This window comes from Vigna unguiculata, chromosome 10, assembly GCF_004118075.2.
Source record: "Vigna unguiculata cultivar IT97K-499-35 chromosome 10, ASM411807v1, whole genome shotgun sequence".
Lineage (NCBI taxonomy): Eukaryota > Viridiplantae > Streptophyta > Magnoliopsida > Fabales > Fabaceae > Vigna > Vigna unguiculata.
In genome coordinates, this window is record NC_040288.1 from 749,790 (window position 1) to 770,658 (window position 20,869).

Consider the following 20,869-nt stretch of genomic DNA (forward strand, 5'->3'; position numbering starts at 1 on the left):
TGAAATTATGAAACCCAAACAAAGTATACTTACAGCATTGACATGTTTTCTTGCATTCTCTCTGAGTATATCAAATCGATCATGTGCAAGGAATGCCCCAAGAACAGTGATCAACAAAAGTTTCATAATTGATGCAAGTGCAACAGAGAAAAGCTTGAAGAAATGCATTTTGTGGAAAAAAAAATTGTCTTCAACTTATTATGAAAATTCTAACTATTTGTAATACTCATATATGTGAATGAACATCATTTTCATCTTTCTCTAAGCTGAAAAATCATAGTTTTCTTAATACAATGACTGCTGAGTGATAAATTGGGCTATTTGTTGATAATTTATTTACATTTAAAATATCTCCAAAACATTATAAAGAATAATTTTAGTGTTTTTATAATCTAAGAACATTTAACTACTAAAAAAAGGTATTATTTTATTTTCAGAAGATGTTCATTGCCATATATTATTTTGATTACTTCGAATTATAGAGCCATTTAAAGCCAATTTTTTTGACTAAGAAAATATAGTATTGGCTGTTCAATTACATGAAAACTAACTAACAATAAATTAGTATAATAAAAACAAACATAGAAATCTTTGTATAAATTAATTTCTATACTTGTACAAATGGACAACTATGGATTATTGGGTGAATAAAAATATTTCACAGAAATACTATAGGAACATTGTGTGTTTTAATAATAATTTTATTAATTATTGGATAAAATCTATGTCCATTTCATGAAAGTAACATGAATTTCATAAAAAAAAAAATTAAAAATGAAAATTGGTCACTAATGATGTGGGGGGTTCAATATTTGAAAAAGATAATTGATAAGAATTTTGTTAAATGTGGTTTAATTAATTATGATATTTTATGATCTTGTTTTTTGTTATTAATTATACATTACAAAGTGATGATTAAATTTAGTGTGTAATTTATTTAATTATACATTTAACATATATAGATGTGTAATAATTTTAGATTAATATGTGTAATAATTATATACATTTATGTAAAATTCAAAATTCACGTCAATCCTATGAATTACATACTTAAAATTACGTCAAAACTCACCTACTTGTAACTTACTCAATAATTAACATAAACACAATCTTGTTGAACTTTAATGAATTATAACTAGAAGATGATAAGAACACAAAAACTAAATCAATTCAAGAATGAAACATTTGACATTCATAAAACACTCATAATATATTATATCAAAATTTTTATTGGTACACATGCATCTGTTATGACAAATGAGGCATGTATGATGATACATGGAAGAAGAAATAGAAAACATAAGTAATTATTAATATGTCTATTACAAATTATTTTGTCTCTAATAACAAATAATGGAACTATAAGACAAGCCATATGAAGAGTGTGCACCACAGAGTAAGGGACACTGCAGCAAAGGAATAAGTTGCAAGCATGATAATTGAGCATTCACCTTTTCCAATTCCAAACAATTGAATAGATGTACCTGAAAAAAAAAAACAATATAAATTATTATTTAATGAATAATATATAATAATTAAATAATAATTAAATTTGATGAAAAAAAGAACTTACTTATAGCCACTGCTGGTGGAAGAGCAAATTGAAGAAGTAAAACAAACTCATACAATGGATCATGATGGATGATGCCAAAATGAACAGCACCTTTAACAGTGGCTACTCCTAGAACTGGCAATGCAATGTTTCTAACCACAATGATGCCAAAAAGAACTGAAAACTTCACTCTTTCTCCCTTCAAACCTAATAACAATCATCCAAAATCTATTAAGAGATAATGTTAAGAAGTCGACTTTAAATTTTACTTCATTTTATAAAACTGACTTGTAAAATAAGGTTTGTATCCATTTATATATATTATATCTGTCTTATATTTAATCTACGTCAGATCTCTGGCCTAAATTGAAAAGAAAATTTAGTATTTACCAAATTTATATATTTGGATACTTTTGTTTATATATATTATAGTTATTGCTGATAAAAAGAAAATGATTATATAAATGTATGGATAATGATATTTTAACTACTAAATTTTAACAACTTTTTCTTACAACATGATGTGTCATCTTCTAAATGGTTTTAAAATATTGAGAATGAGAAAAAAGAAAAAAATGAAAAATCACTTAGAAGATGACACCTAAAGTTGTAAGAGAAAGTTGTCAATATTTATTAGTAGAAAAATCATTTTCCTAAATGTATATACCTTCAAGAAGATTTGCCCCTACTAACATGGTCATAGCTGGTAGACATGCATTCCTATAAATGAAGGAAAGTAAAAGAGGAAGTAAATTAAATAAGGTATTTTTTTTCTTCATTTTTTTTTCAATATAGTATATATGTAAAAGTATATGATGATGCTTACCCTATCATAATTATAGAGTCTTGAAGCACAAAGAGAGGAGCACTTACACCTACTATTAAATGTCTAAATTGAGGAACTACTCCAATTATCAAACCAACCAGCTGCATAATTCAAAAGAGAAACTAAAAATTATGAAGAATATATGAAGTAAATTTCATAAATAAGTTAGTGAAAAAAAAAATGATAGTAAACACACTATCTCATATATATATTTCTTCAAATACTTTGTCTACAATTGATTAAAGGAAAGAACAAAAATCTTGATATAAGTAGAATAGATTATGTTCTTAATTAATTTAGAGTTTCATCTTAATAGGAGAACATTACGTGACTTTTGTATATGTTTTGTCAAAAAAGAGAAATGTTAAGAAATTTTCATATTTTTATTAACTTCATGAATTTATCTTGGTTCTATACCTTTCGGACCGATCCGTTAGCTCGAAAAAAAATGTGGGTTGGACTAAAATTATTAATCCGTTAATCTATTTTTTCCAACCCGTTAACACATTTTTCTTCTTTAATTTAATAATTGAAATAAAATTAATTTAAAAAATCATTTTTTCTATATTACATATTTTTCTAAAGTTGTTAATATATAATAATATCATAATCTAAACCATTAATATTTATGAATTAAATTTAAATATTAGTTATAATATAATAATTTAATATGTAATAATTACTTTAATTTATCAAATTAAAAATATTAATTATTTAATTAATTTTTTTATAAATATTTGTATTGTTAAATTTATTTTTATTTATATATATAAATAATTTATAAAAAAATTATTAAAAAAAAAAACTATTTTTCTATTCTTTTTACAGACATCCGACTCATTTTTAACGACGATCTGTTTTGTCACCTCTAACTTATATATTAGAACAACTAAGTAATTATATTTAAACAATTAATCAATGAAAAATAATAAATGTATTGAGAAAGAGAGAATTATTGACATACCGCTCCGATCAATGTTGGAGGAAAAAGTTGCTTCAAGTTGCTCCATTTACATAACATCTTTAGGTATTTTATTACCTTCTCCTTCTCTAATATATTGCATATATTAACCATCTGAAAAATATGTAATACCAATCATTAAGTTTGATTCCATTCAATAAATATATTCTTTCTATTTCATTTAAATACTGATATAAATTAGAAATAAAAATTAATATTTTATTAAAAATTGAGAACATGAATCAATATTTGTGTACAAATAAAAGGGTAAAAAGTAGTTATTTACATACCTTTTTTTTAGCATCTGGTACTACATAGGTTTCAATTTCATGGTGATCCTCAGAATTATTGTTGTGTGATGTTTCATCAGTTTCAATGGCCATTGTTTGTGCAGAACATTTTGGTAGGGTTTTTGCATCACTTTCTGATGCAACTTTCTCATTGGAAATGTTCTTAGTTGTTGAATACATGCGTATAATGTTGTATGCAAAAGACCACACTAAGATCGATGCTAGCTGAAAAGGTTAAAATATTTTAAGAAATCTGATTAAATTACTATTTCATAAAATATATTAAGAATTAGAAACAAGCATTTTTTTTTTACTTATTTTTTTAATTATTAAATCAAACTCATAGATGTAACTCATTTGGTTATTGTTTAAAAAGTCTCAATAAACATCATTAAATAATAACTAATAATATATACTCCCCCGACATAATTATAAACGATAAAAAAATTGAAAATTTTCACTATAAACAAATTTTGACTATTTGAATTCCAAAATTATATTTGAACTGTTTTATTTTGCAATCAAGGTCATTTTAGATGAAAAAAATTATTCTTTTACATGAATTTGGTAACTAAATGAATTTTTATATAGGCAACCAATATTGATTATTTTTGCTTATAATTAATTAAGTTGGAGGAACATGGAAAAGATAATTAATTAGTTAAATTATATAGCATTTAAGAAACTAAATTAATTTTGAAATATCATACTGCTAATGAGAGTGATGCATATGCCATTCCATTTTTGTAACAAAGATTTTTATCTCCAAATGGATTGCTTTTCTCCTCACAAATGGCTGGAACCACCATTAGAGGCAAATTTCCAAGATTTCCTGCACAAATCAAACAAAACATTTTGAAAGTATGAAAATTAATATTTTTATTTATTTTCAATTAATGATTAAGTTTTTAATTTGAGTGTTGAAAGTGAGCAATATTTCCTATTAACTTTCTCATCAATAATTAATATCTTTTATTTAACCTTTTGATATTGTCACTTTGCTCACTCAGAAAAATAAAAATCTAAAACATTTTTTGCATAACAAGTATAAATGTGTTCATATCATAGACCTTATCTATCATTCTAGTTATCTTTGTTCATTTAGGTAAGACTATTCAGAATTTGTTTCTTTGTAATGGTCAATTTTAATAGTTACTTACATATATATATATATATATATATATATATATATATATATATATATATATATATATATATATATATATATATATTATCAAATATGTGTATAGTCTATGACTTTATCTTACAGGGTCTATTTCTTGAAAAGATTTTTTTTCCAGCTAATAAAAATATTACCTTTTAGTCTTCAAATAAATTCAGTTAAACTTGAAAAAATGGGTCTGTTTATTTAATAAAATTATATCTTTTTATGTAAATATATTATATAAATTTTAAAACTATTAGATACATGGATTCAACTATAATATGTAATAAAAAAAATCAGTATTGTATTCAATATAAATATCATAGTTATATAAAAGAATAAAATTGCAATAATTAAAAAAAAACATATATACTATGTTTAATGATTTTTAAACGTATAGCTTCTCAATTTACAAAACTTAAATTTAGTGATATATTTTATAAATTCAAATTTAGCTTTATTTGAAGTGATTTTTTTAATTAAATAATTAAGATATTTTTAAAGATGAAATTGTTAATTTTGAAACAAATCATCCTATTTTTATTTCTTTTATGGATTACTTTTTCTCATCACTTAATTATTTTACTTCATAAAACATTTTCTCATTTACTTTATTATATGACATGATGCAGACCTATTTATGTTTTGTATATGCATATATATATATATATATATATATATATATATATATATATATATATATATATCCTTTTTAATAAAAAAAAAATAGAAAAAATTTAAAATAGATTTTTTTTATTCATACCTACAGCACAACATCCCAACACAAGGCCTCTGAGATGATAAGGAACTCTTGTTATCTTAACAAGTAACCATCCAAGTGCTGTTCCAACAACAACTGTAAGAACAATGCAGAATGGCATGAACCACCTGCATAATTATTCATCAAAAAATAAACATGTTTATTTATTAAATCCCAAAAAAAAAATTACATAAATTTTATTAATCTTCAAAATTATTAATCTCAAAACAGAAAAGAAATTACTCACAGTGCAATCAAACTCCTTAGAGTTATAGTACTTGCCAGACTGCTACAAGCAAGAGCAGGAGAAAACACAAAATACACCATCTGTGAAGAAACTCAACCATAATTATATGTCATTTTCAAGAAGATTTATTTATTTTTAACTTTATTGTGATCTAAATTCAAAAAATATATCAAAATCAAATTTTTAAGGTTTAAAGACAGAAAAAATGACATTGATGACAGTGTTTGAGTTAGAAGAATCTTACAGTGTTCATGTTGTTGATAGCAGATTCACTGAGAATGTTGAAACGATTCATAGCAAGGAAAGAACCAAGAACAGTGAGCAACAGTACTTTCAGATTCGGCATTAATGCTATCACAAAAAGCTTCAATATCTCCATGTTGATCCTCTGCACTTTCTTTTCTCTTCCACAACTACAAATCAAGCTATCAGAAAAAAAAACAATAAAAGTAAACATTAATCTTAATGCAACAAAAAGTTCTGTTTTTTTTACTGATATATGAACTTTCCCTCCAAAAAAAAGTATTAATTTAATCTTTTAATGTTGTTCACAAGGATGGAACAGTTGAAAAATGAGCAACAATATTCAAATAATCCATCTTTAATGTAATCAGAATCTGCGTTAGGGTTAGGTTGCATCAGAAACATATAGTTTTTGCTGATAAAAAAAATAATAATAATCAGAATCTGCATTTTTTTACAGTACTGTGTAGAGACTTGTGTAATAAGAAAAAGTTACATAAGAATGAAAACAATAAATATATTGGAAATAAACATAAATTTGATGAGCAAATATTCATGAAAAGAATGAACTCACCTTCCTTCACAATCCTTCTTCTTCTTCTTCTTCCTTTGTTCTGTGTTTCACTTTCTTCATGGTGTCTGGTATTTATATACTTCTTTCAATGTTGTTTTCATCTATGTTGTTGTGTGAATCAATCACGGTTTTCCATGTTCTCAGTGTTGAACCTGTTTCTCATATTCACATGTGATTTTCCTTCATTGGATGCATGTTACCATTACCTTGGATGCTTCCAAGTGTCGTGGATTTCATTATATCAGAAAATTCAGAAATAATTAAACAGCATGCAGTGGTTGGTGATCTTCTTGCATAGGGAAGTGAGTTTTGAAGAAAGAAGAACTGATTTTTCTTCATAGTTCAATGATTATGTGAGTTCTCACATTATTTCTTCTTATAATTCTAAGCTTAAACCTTATTAATTAGCTCAAATAAAGACATCATTTGAGAGTTGTTATTAGCTTTTTCTCTTTTTCATGAAATGTTTTAAGGTTAATGAGTATTCTATATACTTCAAATAAACACATGCATAATTGATTTTTCCTATGTAGTGAATATATTTTTATTTAAGAAATGTAAACAAATCTTTTGTTTTATTGAAGCTTTTTCTTTTCTTTTGATACATTGATGATCAAAATGATGTTAACATTATATATAATGCACAAGAAGATTTTAAACAAGTGTTCCAATTTTTTTCTTCCAACCCAAATTAATCACTTCACAAAGTTGACTTAGTTTTATCCAAAACTAAAAGACAAACACAACTTTTGTATCTTGGGAAACAACTAAAAAAAATAAAAGTACAATACGTATGACATGACCAAGATTTTGGTGTTATTATTAAAAACAAAAAAAGGAAAATTAGGATCCTTTTTTCCACCATTTACCTAACATGGAATCTTCTTAATCTTTTGAAAACCCTACTCAGATATCTAAACAGGAGAAACAATGGTAGTCAAAGAGACATGAGTCAGACAAAAACACTTTTAGGTCCACTGGGAACAGTGGTAATCAATTAGATATTTTAACATCATTTTGAAACATAATAAAAGGATTATAATAACTATTTCGCAATTGTGTTCAATAATATTTCATAAAAAAAATGTTAAAAGAGATTGTCATGAATTAGTTTACTAAAATGTAGTAAAAAAAACTGATGAAATCTGTATAATTTATACTAATATAAAACTGTATATTTGTAATTACAAACATGGATATCTAAGAGTAGTAAAAGAAGTTTCTTAACATTTTGTTTATTTTACCAAACTCAATAATTACACAGTTCAACCAACATGATTTATTAGCACGGGCTTTCACAGATTTTTGAGCAAATCTAGGTAGTGAAGAAAAAGGTAGGTTTGAGAACCCAATAAATGTTTGTGAATATGTGTGCCCCTTATGATTCCGCATCTTTACAAGAATATTCTTGGCATCGACCAATATTAGAAAAAGGGATGAAAAAAAAAATTCACATTGGGGGGTAGAAGTGGCCCTGATTCCCCTCTTTAAAAAATATATATAAATTATATAATATTAAAATAAAAAAGTCAAAACTTATCTGAGAAGTTAAATACAACTTTTTTGTCAAAAAGTTATTGTGTCTGTCAGACTTTCAATTTCAAGTGATTTACAAGTTATAACTTTCATCTTTCTGTTCAGTGTCTGTACTTTTCAAACAGTAACTTCTGCAAAGAAAAAGCTAATGGAGCTGGTACACACCAAAATCTTTTACCAACTTTTCTTAGTTAATATACTATGACTTACACATATAAAAAAATTATTGTCTTATTAATATGTTAATATTCTTATCTTAACCTTTAACTTATTCTTTCAATTTATTTTTATAAAGAGCGAAGACATATTCATTATTATGGAAAAATAATTTATAACTAATATTTTAAAAGAAAAGTTATTAAAACTCTTAAAGCTAGTAACTTCTAATATTGCAAATCATTGTCAACACTTACAACCTTCATGGTTTAAAAAGTTTCTTAGTTGGTTAAAATATTCACCCCACAAGGATGTTGCATTTTGTTTACATTGCTACTTGTTCAATAATAATCATGATGATCAATATGATGGAAGAAATTATTTTGCTGTGGTGAAATTTAGAAATTGGAGAAAGAAAAAATCAATGATGGAAAGAATTGTGCATTTTTATGTCATGAAGGGGTTGACCCTAATTCACTTCATAAAATTTTAAAATTTTGTCATGATTTAATGGCTCAATCTTAACATATTGAGATGGTATGAGCCAGAGTGCTTAAATGATTGCAAACAATTGCTTACACCTAAAGGCCTCCATTGATACGGTTTAATGGTTCACATTTCAAGCATGTGCTTTTAGAGGTAATGATAAAAGTTTTCACTCGTTAAATAGAGGAAATTTTATTGAACTTATAAAGCTTTTAGCTTCTCACAATCCTAATGTTGTTCTTGAAAATTCTCAATATATCTCAGCAAATATTCGAAAAGAAATATTATATAGTTTTGGTAGAAGGGTACATGTTGCAATAGGTGAAGAGATCAATGATTCTAAATTTTGTTTTATTATTGATGAAGCTAGGAATGAATAAAAAAAGAACAAATGTCTATTGTTTGGAGATTTGTGGATAGAGGTGGGCATGTTGGAGAGATTTTTTTATCTCATCCATGTTAATGACACTACTTCTTTAACATTGAAAAGAGAAATTCCAGCTGTCTTTTTTTTTCATCATTGCCTTGATATTCAAAATCTTTGTGGTCAAGGGTACAATGGGGCTAGCAGCATGCATGGTGAATGGAATGGTTTACAAGCTTTGTTCTTTAAAATTGTCACAATGCATATTATAGGTGTGTTAGGATTTTAAGGAGGGGGTATCACTGGGGAGACACAACACCAATGAGACCTAAGCCCAACCACATAAGATACTGACACCACTCTCAACCCAAAACCTTAAGGCAATGGATTTATGGGCCTTGATCCTTATATGGTGCTCTACTTTCTCATTTCTGGTCAATGTGGGACTTAGACTCACACTTGGATTCCTAACAATCTCCCCCTCAAGGGTGAGTCCCTTCAACCACATTGGTACACTCCCCCTCCAGCGGAAGCATTCACAATCACGAGTACCCTTTCTCGTACCGCCGTTCATCTTAACGGGACACGCTTACCTGCAACCCTTTGCCAGGAAGACTTTCGATACAGGGACCTTACTGCACTCGTCTGAACCGATTTTAACCATCGGCTTTGATACCACTTGTTAGGATTTTAAGGAGGGGGTATCACTGGGGAGACACAACACCAATGAGACCTGAGCCCAACCACATAAGATATTGACACCACTCTCAACCCAAAACCTTAAGGCAATGGGTTTATGGGCCTTGATCCTTATATGGTGCTCTACTTTCTCATTTCTGGTCAATGTGGGACTTAGACTCACACTTGGATTCCTAACAAGGTGTTGTCTTGCTCATTGTTTACAACTAGCACTTGTTGTAGCTGCTACAGAAGTGGGTGATGTTCATCATTTTTTCTCAAATTCAACATTGATTGTAAATGTTGTGACAGTTTCTCCTAAGAGACATGATCCATTATAAACTACTCAAGCAACAATCATTTCAAATTCGATTGCTAGTGATGATATTGAAACTAGTAGTGGACTCAATCAAATAGGCACTTGACAAAGAGTTATAGATACTCGATGGAGATCTCATTTGAATTCAGGTCATAGCTTGTTATGCATGTATAAGACTACTTGTGAAGTTCTTCAAAAGTTATATAAGAAGGTAATTTGTTCCCTCCATGGTGATGCTAATAGTGCCTATGATATTCTCACATCTTTTGAATTCGTTTTCTTTTTTTTTTTTGCTTCATCTAATGAGAGATATCTTGGCAATTACCCATGAGCTTTATCATGCTTTGCAATGTAAGAATCAAGGTATATTGAATGCAATATCCTTGGTTTCCATAACAAAAACTTTGATTCAAAGAATGAGAGAATCAAGTTAGGAAATTTTTTTCAAGGAAGTCATATCATTTTGTGAGAAGCATGAAATTAATGTTCTGAGATGACTACCTTGTATATTCCTATAAAAGGTCGAGCTCGGAAAGATGTGATAACATTACAGTTGAACATTATTATCGTATTAATTTGTTCATTGCTACACTTGATACCTAGTTATTGAAGCTTAATAGTAGATTTTTTGATAATATGGTGGAGTTACTTCTTTGAGTACAACTCTAGATCCAAGAGGACTTTACAAATCATTCAATGCGGAGAAAATTTATGAATTGGCAATAAAGTTTGATCCTAATGATTTTACATAAAGTTGTACCTAAGAATACAAGCTCAACATTATGAACTTGATATTCCATTTCATTCTAAAATGAGAAATCTATTAACAATTTTTGACTATGTCAAGGAATGGTGAAAACAGGAAAATATCTGACGTATCCCTTGATTGATCGTTTAATTCAATTAGTATTAACTCTACCTGTTTCAACTGCTACAACTAAGAGATATCTTTTAGCTATGAATATTGTGAAAAATAGACTCAGAAACAAGATGAAAGATGAATTTCTAGTTGATTGTTTGATTACCTACACTGAGAGAAGGATTGCTGAGAAGTGTGATACATATTCTATCATTGATAAATTTTATGACATGAAAGGACGATGTGCATGACTTAAACAAGATGTGTCATGTATATATTTAGTTTGATTTAATTTTATTTCCTTTCGACCTACCTTTCTTGAATTTATGGATTTGCCCTTGTTAAAGAACTTTTCTAAATTTTGAAAATCCAAATACATGTGAATTTAGGTTTGCTTAAGTTGTGAAAGGTTAGGTCATGTCAATCCAGGTAAAGAAAGATTATATTGGATTGAATTAGACCTGACTCATACAAGGTCGAGCAGAATTAGGCTCAAGTCATGAAAAGTTAGGTCAGATTAGGCCCAATATAAGCCAAACTAGGTTACGAATGATAAATAAATTTGTCCTCATACACATTGTTTAAATTCATCTTGATTATGAAGGAGAATCTATACATTGACCATATATAAGTACAGGTATGAATAATATCTAATTTTTTAAATAGAGTGTGAGTACGAAGATAAATATATACATATTTGTCTTATTGTCATTCATATTTTTGTTTAAATGATTAAAATAATAATTTATTAGATAATTTAAGAAACTTATATTCATTACACTGGTTGGACATTGGTTTGCTTCATTTGGCAAAACCCTTCTTTCTTTTCCTACACAATATTTTATTCTCTATCTCAATGGTTTGACTTGTCAAATATTCACAAAATTCATTCACAAGCTTAATGTACTTTTGTCCTTATCACAACTTTAATTACATATTTTTTATTTGAGTAATTTTGTTCAAATGATAGAATTGTATTTTAAGAAACACAAACCTCAATTCTATTAAATAAAATAATGTCTAGGACACAAATTTTACTATTTTTACTCAACTTTAATATTTTATTTATTATTTATTTTTTTACATAATAATATTTAACTTTCTATTTTAAAGTGTTTAATCGCATAAACATTTAGAGTTTAGTTTCTTTTTTCAATGGTTCAATTCATTTGATATCTATCAAATTGACTATATTTCTAAAATACTTTTTCTTTTATCATAATCTATACAACTTTTTTATTCTTTTTTAATATTTTAACTCGTTCAATATCTATCAAATTTGCTTGTATTTTTAAGAGATTTTTTTTCTTCTAACAACCATTAATTATACATTATTTTCCTTTATATATTTTTTTCAGTATATTACATTTCGGAAAATGAAATCCTTAATATCATCAAATCAATTCATTTTTAAGATATATAATTTATTTTTAAATTTTTATTTATTGTTTTATTCTTTATCATATAAAGTAATATTATACGACTTAAATACATTTTTAAATTATGCTAAAAAATCTATTTTTAATCTGAAAATATATTTTAAATTATGTAATCTAAAATATAATTTCGAATAGTGCAATCTAAAAATATGAACATCTTAGACTTTTCCAATAATTATGGAGGATAATTGTAGACGTGCAAGAAGAAAACATATAATATATAATGCAAAAAGCAATTGCCCAAAAAGGACAGGGCTATATAGTGCTAGATTGGCCCAATAGTAATATGGATTTTTCTTCCTACACTCCCAATTTTTCTTCCTACATCTTCAAGTTTGACTGTGAAGACCATTATATCCTTCAGAAAAATTTAAAAAAAAATTATAAACTAAATATCTTTGTAGCCCACATCCTAAGAATGAAATCCGGTAACACCGAATTTTGAAAGCTGGTAACACCGAATTCTGAAAGTCGGTAACACCGGATTCTGAAAGCCGGTAACACCGGATTTTGAAAGCTGATAAATTTATGATTTATGTATCTTAAATTTATGATTCTCCTATGATGTTTATTCCAAATTAAGTTTTACCCAAATTATTAGGAACCCTAATTATGATTTTAGGAATTCTTTTATCAAATTAACATTAACCTTAATTATATTTTTACCCAAATTAGTACAACCTTAAATTATGAAATTTAAATGTTGTTGTGTTTTCTGCTGAAATAGTAAAATTTATGGATATATCTGGGGTTGCATTACAAATTCTGCTACACATAATGAATTACTTGGATAACCTTACTTTTAAATAGAAATTAGAATACCTCTGTTACGTGAATTCAATGATTTAGAAATATTAGAAATTGAAAAGTGAATACGTGAATCACTTTATGAAAATGGTTTAAGTAAAGAAAATGAAGAATTTTTTATTTAACTAGAAAATTAATTTATATATAAAAAAATTAAATTTAACACCCCTAAAATTTTTATTCATGTTTCACCACTGTTCGTTTCTTGAAAATCGATAAAACCGAATTCCGAAAGTTGGTAACACCGGATTCTGAAAGTCGATAACACCGGGTTCTGAAAGCCGGTAACTCCAGTTTCTAAAAGCCGGTAACTACAAACCAAAAAACCAAAAGGGTAGCAGTGGAATTATAAAACATTTGGGGTTGTAGGAAGAAAAATTGGGGGTGCAAGAAAAAAAAACCCTAGTAATATTTGCCACTATTTCTTTTTCATTTTCCATTTTGTTATTTGATACAAATTAATATTATAGCCTAAACTTCAAGGGAGTGTTTGAAGAAAACCTTTCCATGAAATTTTTTAGGAATGAAAATAAAAATAAAAATACTTATATGAATTAAACAAGTATGCTCGATTTACCTTAAACAACTTCTAATTTAGTTAACTTTGCATAGATTTAGATATTACTTGCAGTTTTGTGTAAATTTTAGCTATTTTCCGAGAGATCGAAATATATATATAGAAAAGATACATTTTTCTATATTTTAATGCATTTTCATATAATTTTGAATATTTTTTAAGCAATAATCTCAGGACACTTATCAGTAAGAGATTTTTTTTTTTTTATAATGGGGGCCATTTATGAAGCTTGAAAGCAGATCTTATGTGACAGTAAAAAATAACTATAGTACAAGCCACATATAAAATGTACACCAAAGTGTTACTGAAACTGCAGCACAAGAATAAGTTGCAAACATGATTACTGAGCATTCACCCTCACCAGCTCCAAATAATTGAGTGATTGTACCTGTCACATTCATAAAATTATTTTAGACTAAGGTCTAAACCAATAATTGTTCACATTTTTCTAAGTTGAAGATTGCATGAATGTATTTGAACTTAAATGTGCAGTTAAAAATAACACTAATCAAAATAATTTTTAAGAAATTTAATTCAATATTTTCAAATTAACTTAAGATATGGTTTGCACAAGTCCATATATTCTATTGGATGTTATGGTGTTGTCCTCTGAGCATTAAAGATACACTATATTAATACTTTAAAAGTCTTTATAAAATTTTAAAATCATTGACAATCAATATATTTTGAAGACACAACAGATAAACAATACAGAAAAATCCAACAGAGACTCCAGATTCAATTTGCATTCATTTAAATTCTATAAATTAGTCTTATTTTTAGTTGATGTGAGATCATCGATACACACTCTTCACGTCAAGATATTTACATATCAAGCGTAAAACTAAGTATTTTAGAGTAGTTTAATAATAGTTCAATAACATGTGACAAAATAAACTCTAAAACTAGTGAGGGATCTACGTATAGACGAACGTGGATAAACAACCTGTTTTTGTTAAAATTATTATTAAATATATAAAAAAAATTATTTTACTCCTTAATCTTATATAACTGTCTCCTTCAACATATTATCTCTACTGACTTAAAATCTTAGATCTGTCACAGTTATACAGGGAAGCTTAGGTTAGATAAAGAACTTACTGAGTGATACTGCAGGAGGAAGTGCAAACTGAAGCAGGAGAATAAATTGATACAATGGATCATTGTGGATGAACCCTAAACGAACAACACCTTTAACTATGCCTACACCAATTCCTGGCAACACAATGCATCTAATCACAGTGATTCCAACAATCAGTGGAAGTTGCTTTCCAACTCCATTCAAACCTGAACAACAACAACAACATCGAATTTTTTGCATCACATATTATGAATCCGAGTTTTACATGAATAGAAAATGAAAATCAGATTATTCTATTTTAGTGATCGACTCAATCAGAAAACAATCCCAATTTTCCCACACAACTTCTAAATTCAACTATTACACCTTGAAAATTTCCAAACACATGTTCTAGATTCAACTCACTCTTTGAGATAAAAAAAAAAAAAAATTACCTTTGATAAGATTTGCTCCGACCAACAAAGTCATTACTGGAATGCATGCATACCTAGGAAACAGAGAAAACAAAAGTATCGATTCATATAAGGTTGTTCCTCTTCACTCTGAGTTTCAGTTTATAGCCAAAGATGGGTGAAAGAAACACTTACCCCACCATCACTATAGAGTCCTCAACCACATGGAGAGGAGCTTTATCACCAATTAAAAGTTTTCGAAATTGAGGAACTACACCAATTATTAAACCAACTATCTGCATGCAAAGAACAGAAAATAAAAAATAACAACTAATAAGGTTTCAATATTGTTACCTAATTTCTCAACTAGCAAGTTTTAACTTCACTCTTAGATTTTTTTTTTCATATTTTATACGAATTTTTATGTTAATTATTGAAATATTTATAGAAAAAACTAAGACATATACATTTTCTTAAGTATTTTCAGTGTTATTCTTTAACCAAGAAGGTTGGAGTTTTATTTTGGTAATTTATATAATAGAAGTTTACATAAAAAGTAAGTATAACTTGATGTTACTTATAAAACACTAAAATTACCTAAAACTTGTAAGCTTTATTATAGTAAGTCTCATTCTAAATATATATGTTACTTTTATATATATGCAATGAATTGAATGAAAATAACAGAAAGATTATCAAATAATCAAACACAATTAAAAACACATTACTTACAGCCCCAATTGTGGAGGGTGTGAATAGTATCTTCAGGTTGATTTTTTTGACCAATGTTTTCAGCTGTTTCATGATCATTTCCCCTCTTTCTGCCTGTAAAACTCTTCAAATTTGTAATCATATATAACTATTGTTAAACATTTAAAACCGTATTATACGAAATTAAAATTTGTCTATATTTTAAATGTTGATACAGTGTAATCCTCAAATTTAAAATATGAATAGATATAGTCTCTCAAATCCAATGTATTAAACAACTTTTTAGGTTAACATTTAAACTAATTACACCGTTTAATATATTTAAACTCAAATATTAAACTTAAAATGTCACTTAACATGTAAAGACAAATTAATATTATTGTCTTAAAAAGATTATATCCATTAATTTCTAAAATTTGTATCAAAATTTGAAAGATTATATCCATTAATTTCTAAAATTTGTATCAAAATTTGAAATATAGACAAATTTCGTATCCAAGTTTAAGAATTATAAATAAATTTAATTATATATAATGTACTACACATACCTCCTCTTTTTTTCCATCATCACAATTTGTACACTGGATTTCAAAGTTCTTGACATGATCTTGAGATTGTGATTTATCACCAACAACACTGAGAAATGGTAATCCTCTGGAACATGTTGAAGGGTTCTCAGGATCAGTTTTTGTTATGGACATTGGATTCACCATGGAATTTTCTGCAATTTTGGCTTCGTTGCAAATTTTTGGTGCATATAATCGAACAAGGTTGTATGCATAAGACCATATGTAAATTGATCCTAACTGAAAAAGAAAAAAAAAAACTTAAAAAGTTTAAATAGTTATAAAGCTTAATCATGATATTACTTCTTTAAATTTGAGATCAGTTTAGTTTTTTAAAAATTGATATATATTTTCAGTTTTTGAAAAATGTTTTAGCCTTTTTACCTCAAATGTTGTTAAAATTTTCTCTTATGTAACTAATTATTACAAACTATTTGTATGACAACATATTTTAATTTTACATTCTTAATACTAAATGTCTAATCACATGTTTATATTTGTTTTCTTTAAGAAATATAAGGTCTAAAATAAGTTTTTTTCTGAAACAACTAGAAGGATCAACTTAAAAGTGAAAGAAAAAAAATTGAGTCAAACTTAAATTCAATCAACTAAAAACAAATTTAAATTTAGCTATGAAATCTCATGACATGCTTACATTTTTCATTTGTTTTTATATTAAAAACAACATGCCCTTTATGATTTCACATTTATTTGGAAATTTAAGTTGAAAAAGTCAATAATTTTGTGATAAACTAATGCAAGAAGGAAAATGCAGAAAATATTTGTTTCAGGTTCCTAAATTTTAAAATTTGTCTGAAGTTAGTATATCATACCGCCATTGATAGAGAAGCATATGCTAATGCATTTTTGTAGCAAACATTCACATCTCCAAAAGGATTGCCACTTTGTTTACACACAGCAGGAACTATAATTATTGGCAAATTTCCAAGATTTCCTGCAATATCAAACATTCAAATCCAAAATCATTAGACTAAATATAAAATTTGGACTGTTTTATGAATTTTATGTGTATTATTCCTCGTGCTTTCAAAATACACTAATGAACACTAATTAAGAAGTTTGAAAATATATCAAAAAGATTTCTAAAGTATCAACATCGGTGTATTTTGAATGTCCAACAGATGACGATATCAAAAAATTTAGCAGAGAATTTGAACTTCTAAGTATATACAATCTCACACATACATATACATATACATATACATATACATATACATATACATATATTATATTAATGTGAAGTGGACTTTATATCTAATTCAATTCTACAAAATTGATTTGTAAGATAAGATTTGTATCCTTTTTTATAGGTTTATTTGTCTTTTTATACCAAAAAATCCTTTTTTATAAAATTTGTATTCCTCTGTTGTGCTTTCAAAATACACTAATGAACACTAATTGTGAAGTTTGAAAATATATCAAAAAGATTTCTAAAGTAACAACATTAGTGTATTTTTAATGTTCAATAGAGGACGATACCAAAAAATCCAGCAGAGAATTTGAACTCTTAGGTATATACATTCTCACACATACATATACATATACATATATGATGTTAATGTGAAGTAGATTTTATGTCTAATTCAATCCTACAAAATTGACTTGTAAGATAAGATTTGTATCCTCTTTTATAGGTTTATTTGTCTTATTTCAATATATCTCAAATCTTTAACACATTTCTTTTTTTCATATTAAAATATATACATGTTGAGCGTGAGACTATATATACTATAGATGGTCTGATAGTGACCAGATAATAAGTGACATAATAGGTCTAACAGACAATAAATCTTACCAGGATAGACTTTTATTGGCTGAGAGATATCATATTAAGAGATGAAATTTAAGTCTAACTCAACTCTATAAAATATATTTGTAATGTGAGATTTACACTCAATTATATATTGTATACTTGTATTATCGCTAACTGGGATCTCCATATATATAGTATAATATAATAAAATATAGTGCAATAGAGAGTTAAAAATACCTACCTGCTGCACAACACCCTAAAACAAGTCCTTGAAGATGATGAGGAACTCTAGTTAGTTTAACAACTAACAATCCAAGAACTGATCCAATAACAAATGTGAGAAGAATGTTGATTGGCATGAACCACCTATAAAATTTTTTTGAAACCATCTTTGATAATTCATCTATGGAGAATTATATTGCTTGATAAGAAGATGCAGAAGAAACAAGAAATAAAAACTTACAGCATAACCACACTTCTTAGAGTTATTGTTTCAGCTAGGCTGCTATAAACTAGGGTTGGAGAAAAGACAAAATATACCATCTGTTATAAGAAAAAGAAAATTAGTATCAGTTATTCATCAATAAAATTGCAGCTTTGAATGAATATAAAATATTGGAAACAAAAAAAAAATACAAAGAAAATGATTAAACTTACAGTGTTGAGATTTTTCCTGGCAGTTTCTCCGAGTATGTCAAAGCGATTAATTGCAAGGATTGTTCCCAATGCAGTAATTAGCAACACTTTCAAAACTGGCATTAATGCAACAAAGAAAAGCTTCCAAAACTCCATTTTTGTGTCTTTTTTTCTTTCTTCTTGTTTAGCTATTAGAAATCAAGTGGTGGTAACCCTGAAATGTGAAACAAGTTTCAAATAATTAACATCAAATTCATTCATCGCAAATAATAGCTTCATCTTCTTTCTAATGCAATGCATGTATAAATACAGTATATTGTTTTATATTATAATTTCTTAACTGATTTATAAATCAGTTATAAAATATTGAAAATTTAAGTGTAAGTTTAAGTCTGATATTGAAAAAAAAAAGATGAATAATTGATTTGTGTATCAGTTATAAAATACAAGAAATCTAATGAGTTTAAGTTTCATATTAAATAAAAATGAAAGAAAATTTATACAACACATATAAGAAAAAAGACTAATAAATTCATTATCTTGAAGTATTGGTTAAAATCTATATCGATCTCTTATATTTTGTTAACTCATATCACATTCATACCGTGTCTTTCGAATAAATCTTCTGAAACAATTGCATGACATGTGCATAAGAAAACAAGAAAGAACAATGTGGAGTGAAAAAATCTTCATTACCTTGGACTTAGAATTTGGCACATTAGAATGTGGTGGTGAGGGTTTTTAAAGGGACTTTTTTGTGGCTTTTAGTGGGAGATTAAGTGCTTATATAGTGTAAGTATGAACATTGCGCACTATCCCAAAAGTAGAAGGCAAAACTAGTATTGATTACCAAGTATTGCACTCAACTCATTTTTTGTAAGTCTTGTCACCTTCAACACTTCATGCAAGATTCGGAAATTTAACTAAAAAAATCTCATATACCAAGAATTTGTCTTTGTTGACATGATATTTATTTTATAAAAATGAAAGTTTAATTAAATGTTTAGGTGTTTATAAATTTAGATATTTAATTGAATATTTATTAACAATTTTTGTTCTTAAGTATTTTATATTTTTATTGAGTGTTATGTTGTTTGATTTTGTCGACAATACCATATAGATTTTATTTTTTTTTCATTTCCAACTTGCTAATCAATTCGGTTTTTTTTCTTCAATTCTTTTTTAATTCAGTAGACAATTCGTTCTTAAAAAAGAGAAGAGGGAGTTGACTAATGAATTAAAGGAAATTGAGAAAGAAAAGAGTAAATTTAAATTAACTAAAGAATCGAAAATCAAAAGATAAAACTAATTATTATGTCGTTAACAACAAAAATCAAAAGGCATAATATTTAATATATATATATATATATATATATATATATATTAAATTGTCATATTTATGAGATGGTTAAAGACTTAATTAATTCAAAATTAAATGAATAATGTAATGGTAAAATTTCACCCTCCCTTTCATTGGAAATCTTTTGAAAGAATATTTAAACTTTAAAATGATATTAATTAATTTTTTCATGTAATGTTGTATACATTCATTGTGAAATGGAGATAAAAGTAAAATAGAAATTAACTTTTTGATTTGGTTGATTAATGAGATTGCAAAAGGAAGAATGTTAGAAAATGACAGAAAGTGTAGAGTAGGATCGCACACAATATAAAAATGGAAAACTCATAGTAGGCTTAGGTGAAAGTTTTTTGCTTGTTAATGGAATTCCAAATATGGGAATCAGTGCTCCATTACTTCAAACTTTATACTTATTCCATAATAATATTTAATTAACTATAATATTAATATGTTTGGAGGAGTTTTTTCATAAATTATAACTAAATTACATGTAAGTTAACAAAAATTAGA

The 20,869-nt window shown here is 26.8% G+C and overlaps 2 protein-coding genes across 5 annotated transcripts; both read right to left on the reverse strand.

Annotated features, from left to right (window-relative positions):
• Positions 1-1,211: 1,211 nt before the first annotated feature.
• LOC114167613 (protein PIN-LIKES 3-like) lies at positions 1,212-6,744 on the reverse strand. 2 transcript variants are annotated; one of them, XM_028052721.1, is made up of 11 exons: positions 6,619-6,744; positions 6,046-6,226; positions 5,802-5,881; positions 5,558-5,682; positions 4,340-4,461; positions 3,630-3,854; positions 3,343-3,453; positions 2,379-2,479; positions 2,220-2,272; positions 1,574-1,759; positions 1,212-1,484 (listed from the first exon to the last, which is right to left on the reverse strand). In XM_028052721.1, the coding sequence occupies exons 2-11, from the start codon at positions 6,178-6,180 to the stop codon at positions 1,360-1,362; spliced, it is 1,263 nt and encodes a 420-aa protein (XP_027908522.1). In that variant the 5' UTR covers positions 6,181-6,226; positions 6,619-6,744; the 3' UTR covers positions 1,212-1,359. The 2 variants fall into 2 exon arrangements, with proteins under 2 accessions (XP_027908522.1, XP_027908523.1); XM_028052722.1 differs by having other exon boundaries at positions 6,046-6,214; positions 6,619-6,646.
• Positions 6,745-13,989: 7,245 nt separating this feature from the next.
• On the reverse strand, positions 13,990-19,769 carry LOC114166347 (protein PIN-LIKES 3-like). 3 transcript variants are annotated; one of them, XM_028051065.1, is made up of 11 exons: positions 19,696-19,769; positions 19,021-19,213; positions 18,827-18,906; positions 18,605-18,729; positions 17,423-17,544; positions 16,572-16,829; positions 16,045-16,137; positions 15,508-15,608; positions 15,355-15,407; positions 14,941-15,126; positions 13,990-14,227 (listed from the first exon to the last, which is right to left on the reverse strand). In XM_028051065.1, the coding sequence occupies exons 2-11, from the start codon at positions 19,153-19,155 to the stop codon at positions 14,103-14,105; spliced, it is 1,278 nt and encodes a 425-aa protein (XP_027906866.1). In that variant the 5' UTR covers positions 19,156-19,213; positions 19,696-19,769; the 3' UTR covers positions 13,990-14,102. The 3 variants fall into 3 exon arrangements, with proteins under 3 accessions (XP_027906866.1, XP_027906864.1, XP_027906865.1); XM_028051063.1 differs by having other exon boundaries at positions 15,508-15,604; positions 16,045-16,147; XM_028051064.1 differs by having other exon boundaries at positions 15,508-15,604; positions 16,045-16,147; positions 19,604-19,697.
• Between the last annotated feature and the right edge of the window lie 1,100 nt (positions 19,770-20,869).

What these genes read in the sequence shown, in the direction of transcription:
- LOC114167613 (XM_028052721.1), bottom strand. Translation starts at nt 6,180, where the DNA reads ATGGAGATATTGAAGCTTTTTGTGATAGCATTAATGCCGAATCTGAAA. An exon ending in GTTGGGATGTTGTGCTGTAG is followed by an intron (nt 4,462 to 5,557) that starts GTATGAATAAAA and finishes TGATTTGTGCAG; the next exon opens with GAAATCTTGGAAATTTGCCT. An exon ending in TCCACCAGCAGTGGCTATAA is followed by an intron (nt 1,485 to 1,573) that starts GTAAGTTCTTTT and finishes TTTTTTTTTCAG; the next exon opens with GTACATCTATTCAATTGTTT.
- LOC114166347 (XM_028051063.1), bottom strand. Translation starts at nt 19,155, where the DNA reads ATGGAGTTTTGGAAGCTTTTCTTTGTTGCATTAATGCCAGTTTTGAAA. An exon ending in CACCCTCCACAATTGGGGCT is followed by an intron (nt 15,605 to 16,044) that starts GTAAGTAATGTG and finishes GCATGCAGATAG; the next exon opens with TTGGTTTAATAATTGGTGTA. An exon ending in GACTCTATAGTGATGGTGGG is followed by an intron (nt 15,408 to 15,507) that starts GTAAGTGTTTCT and finishes TCTGTTTCCTAG; the next exon opens with GTATGCATGCATTCCAGTAA.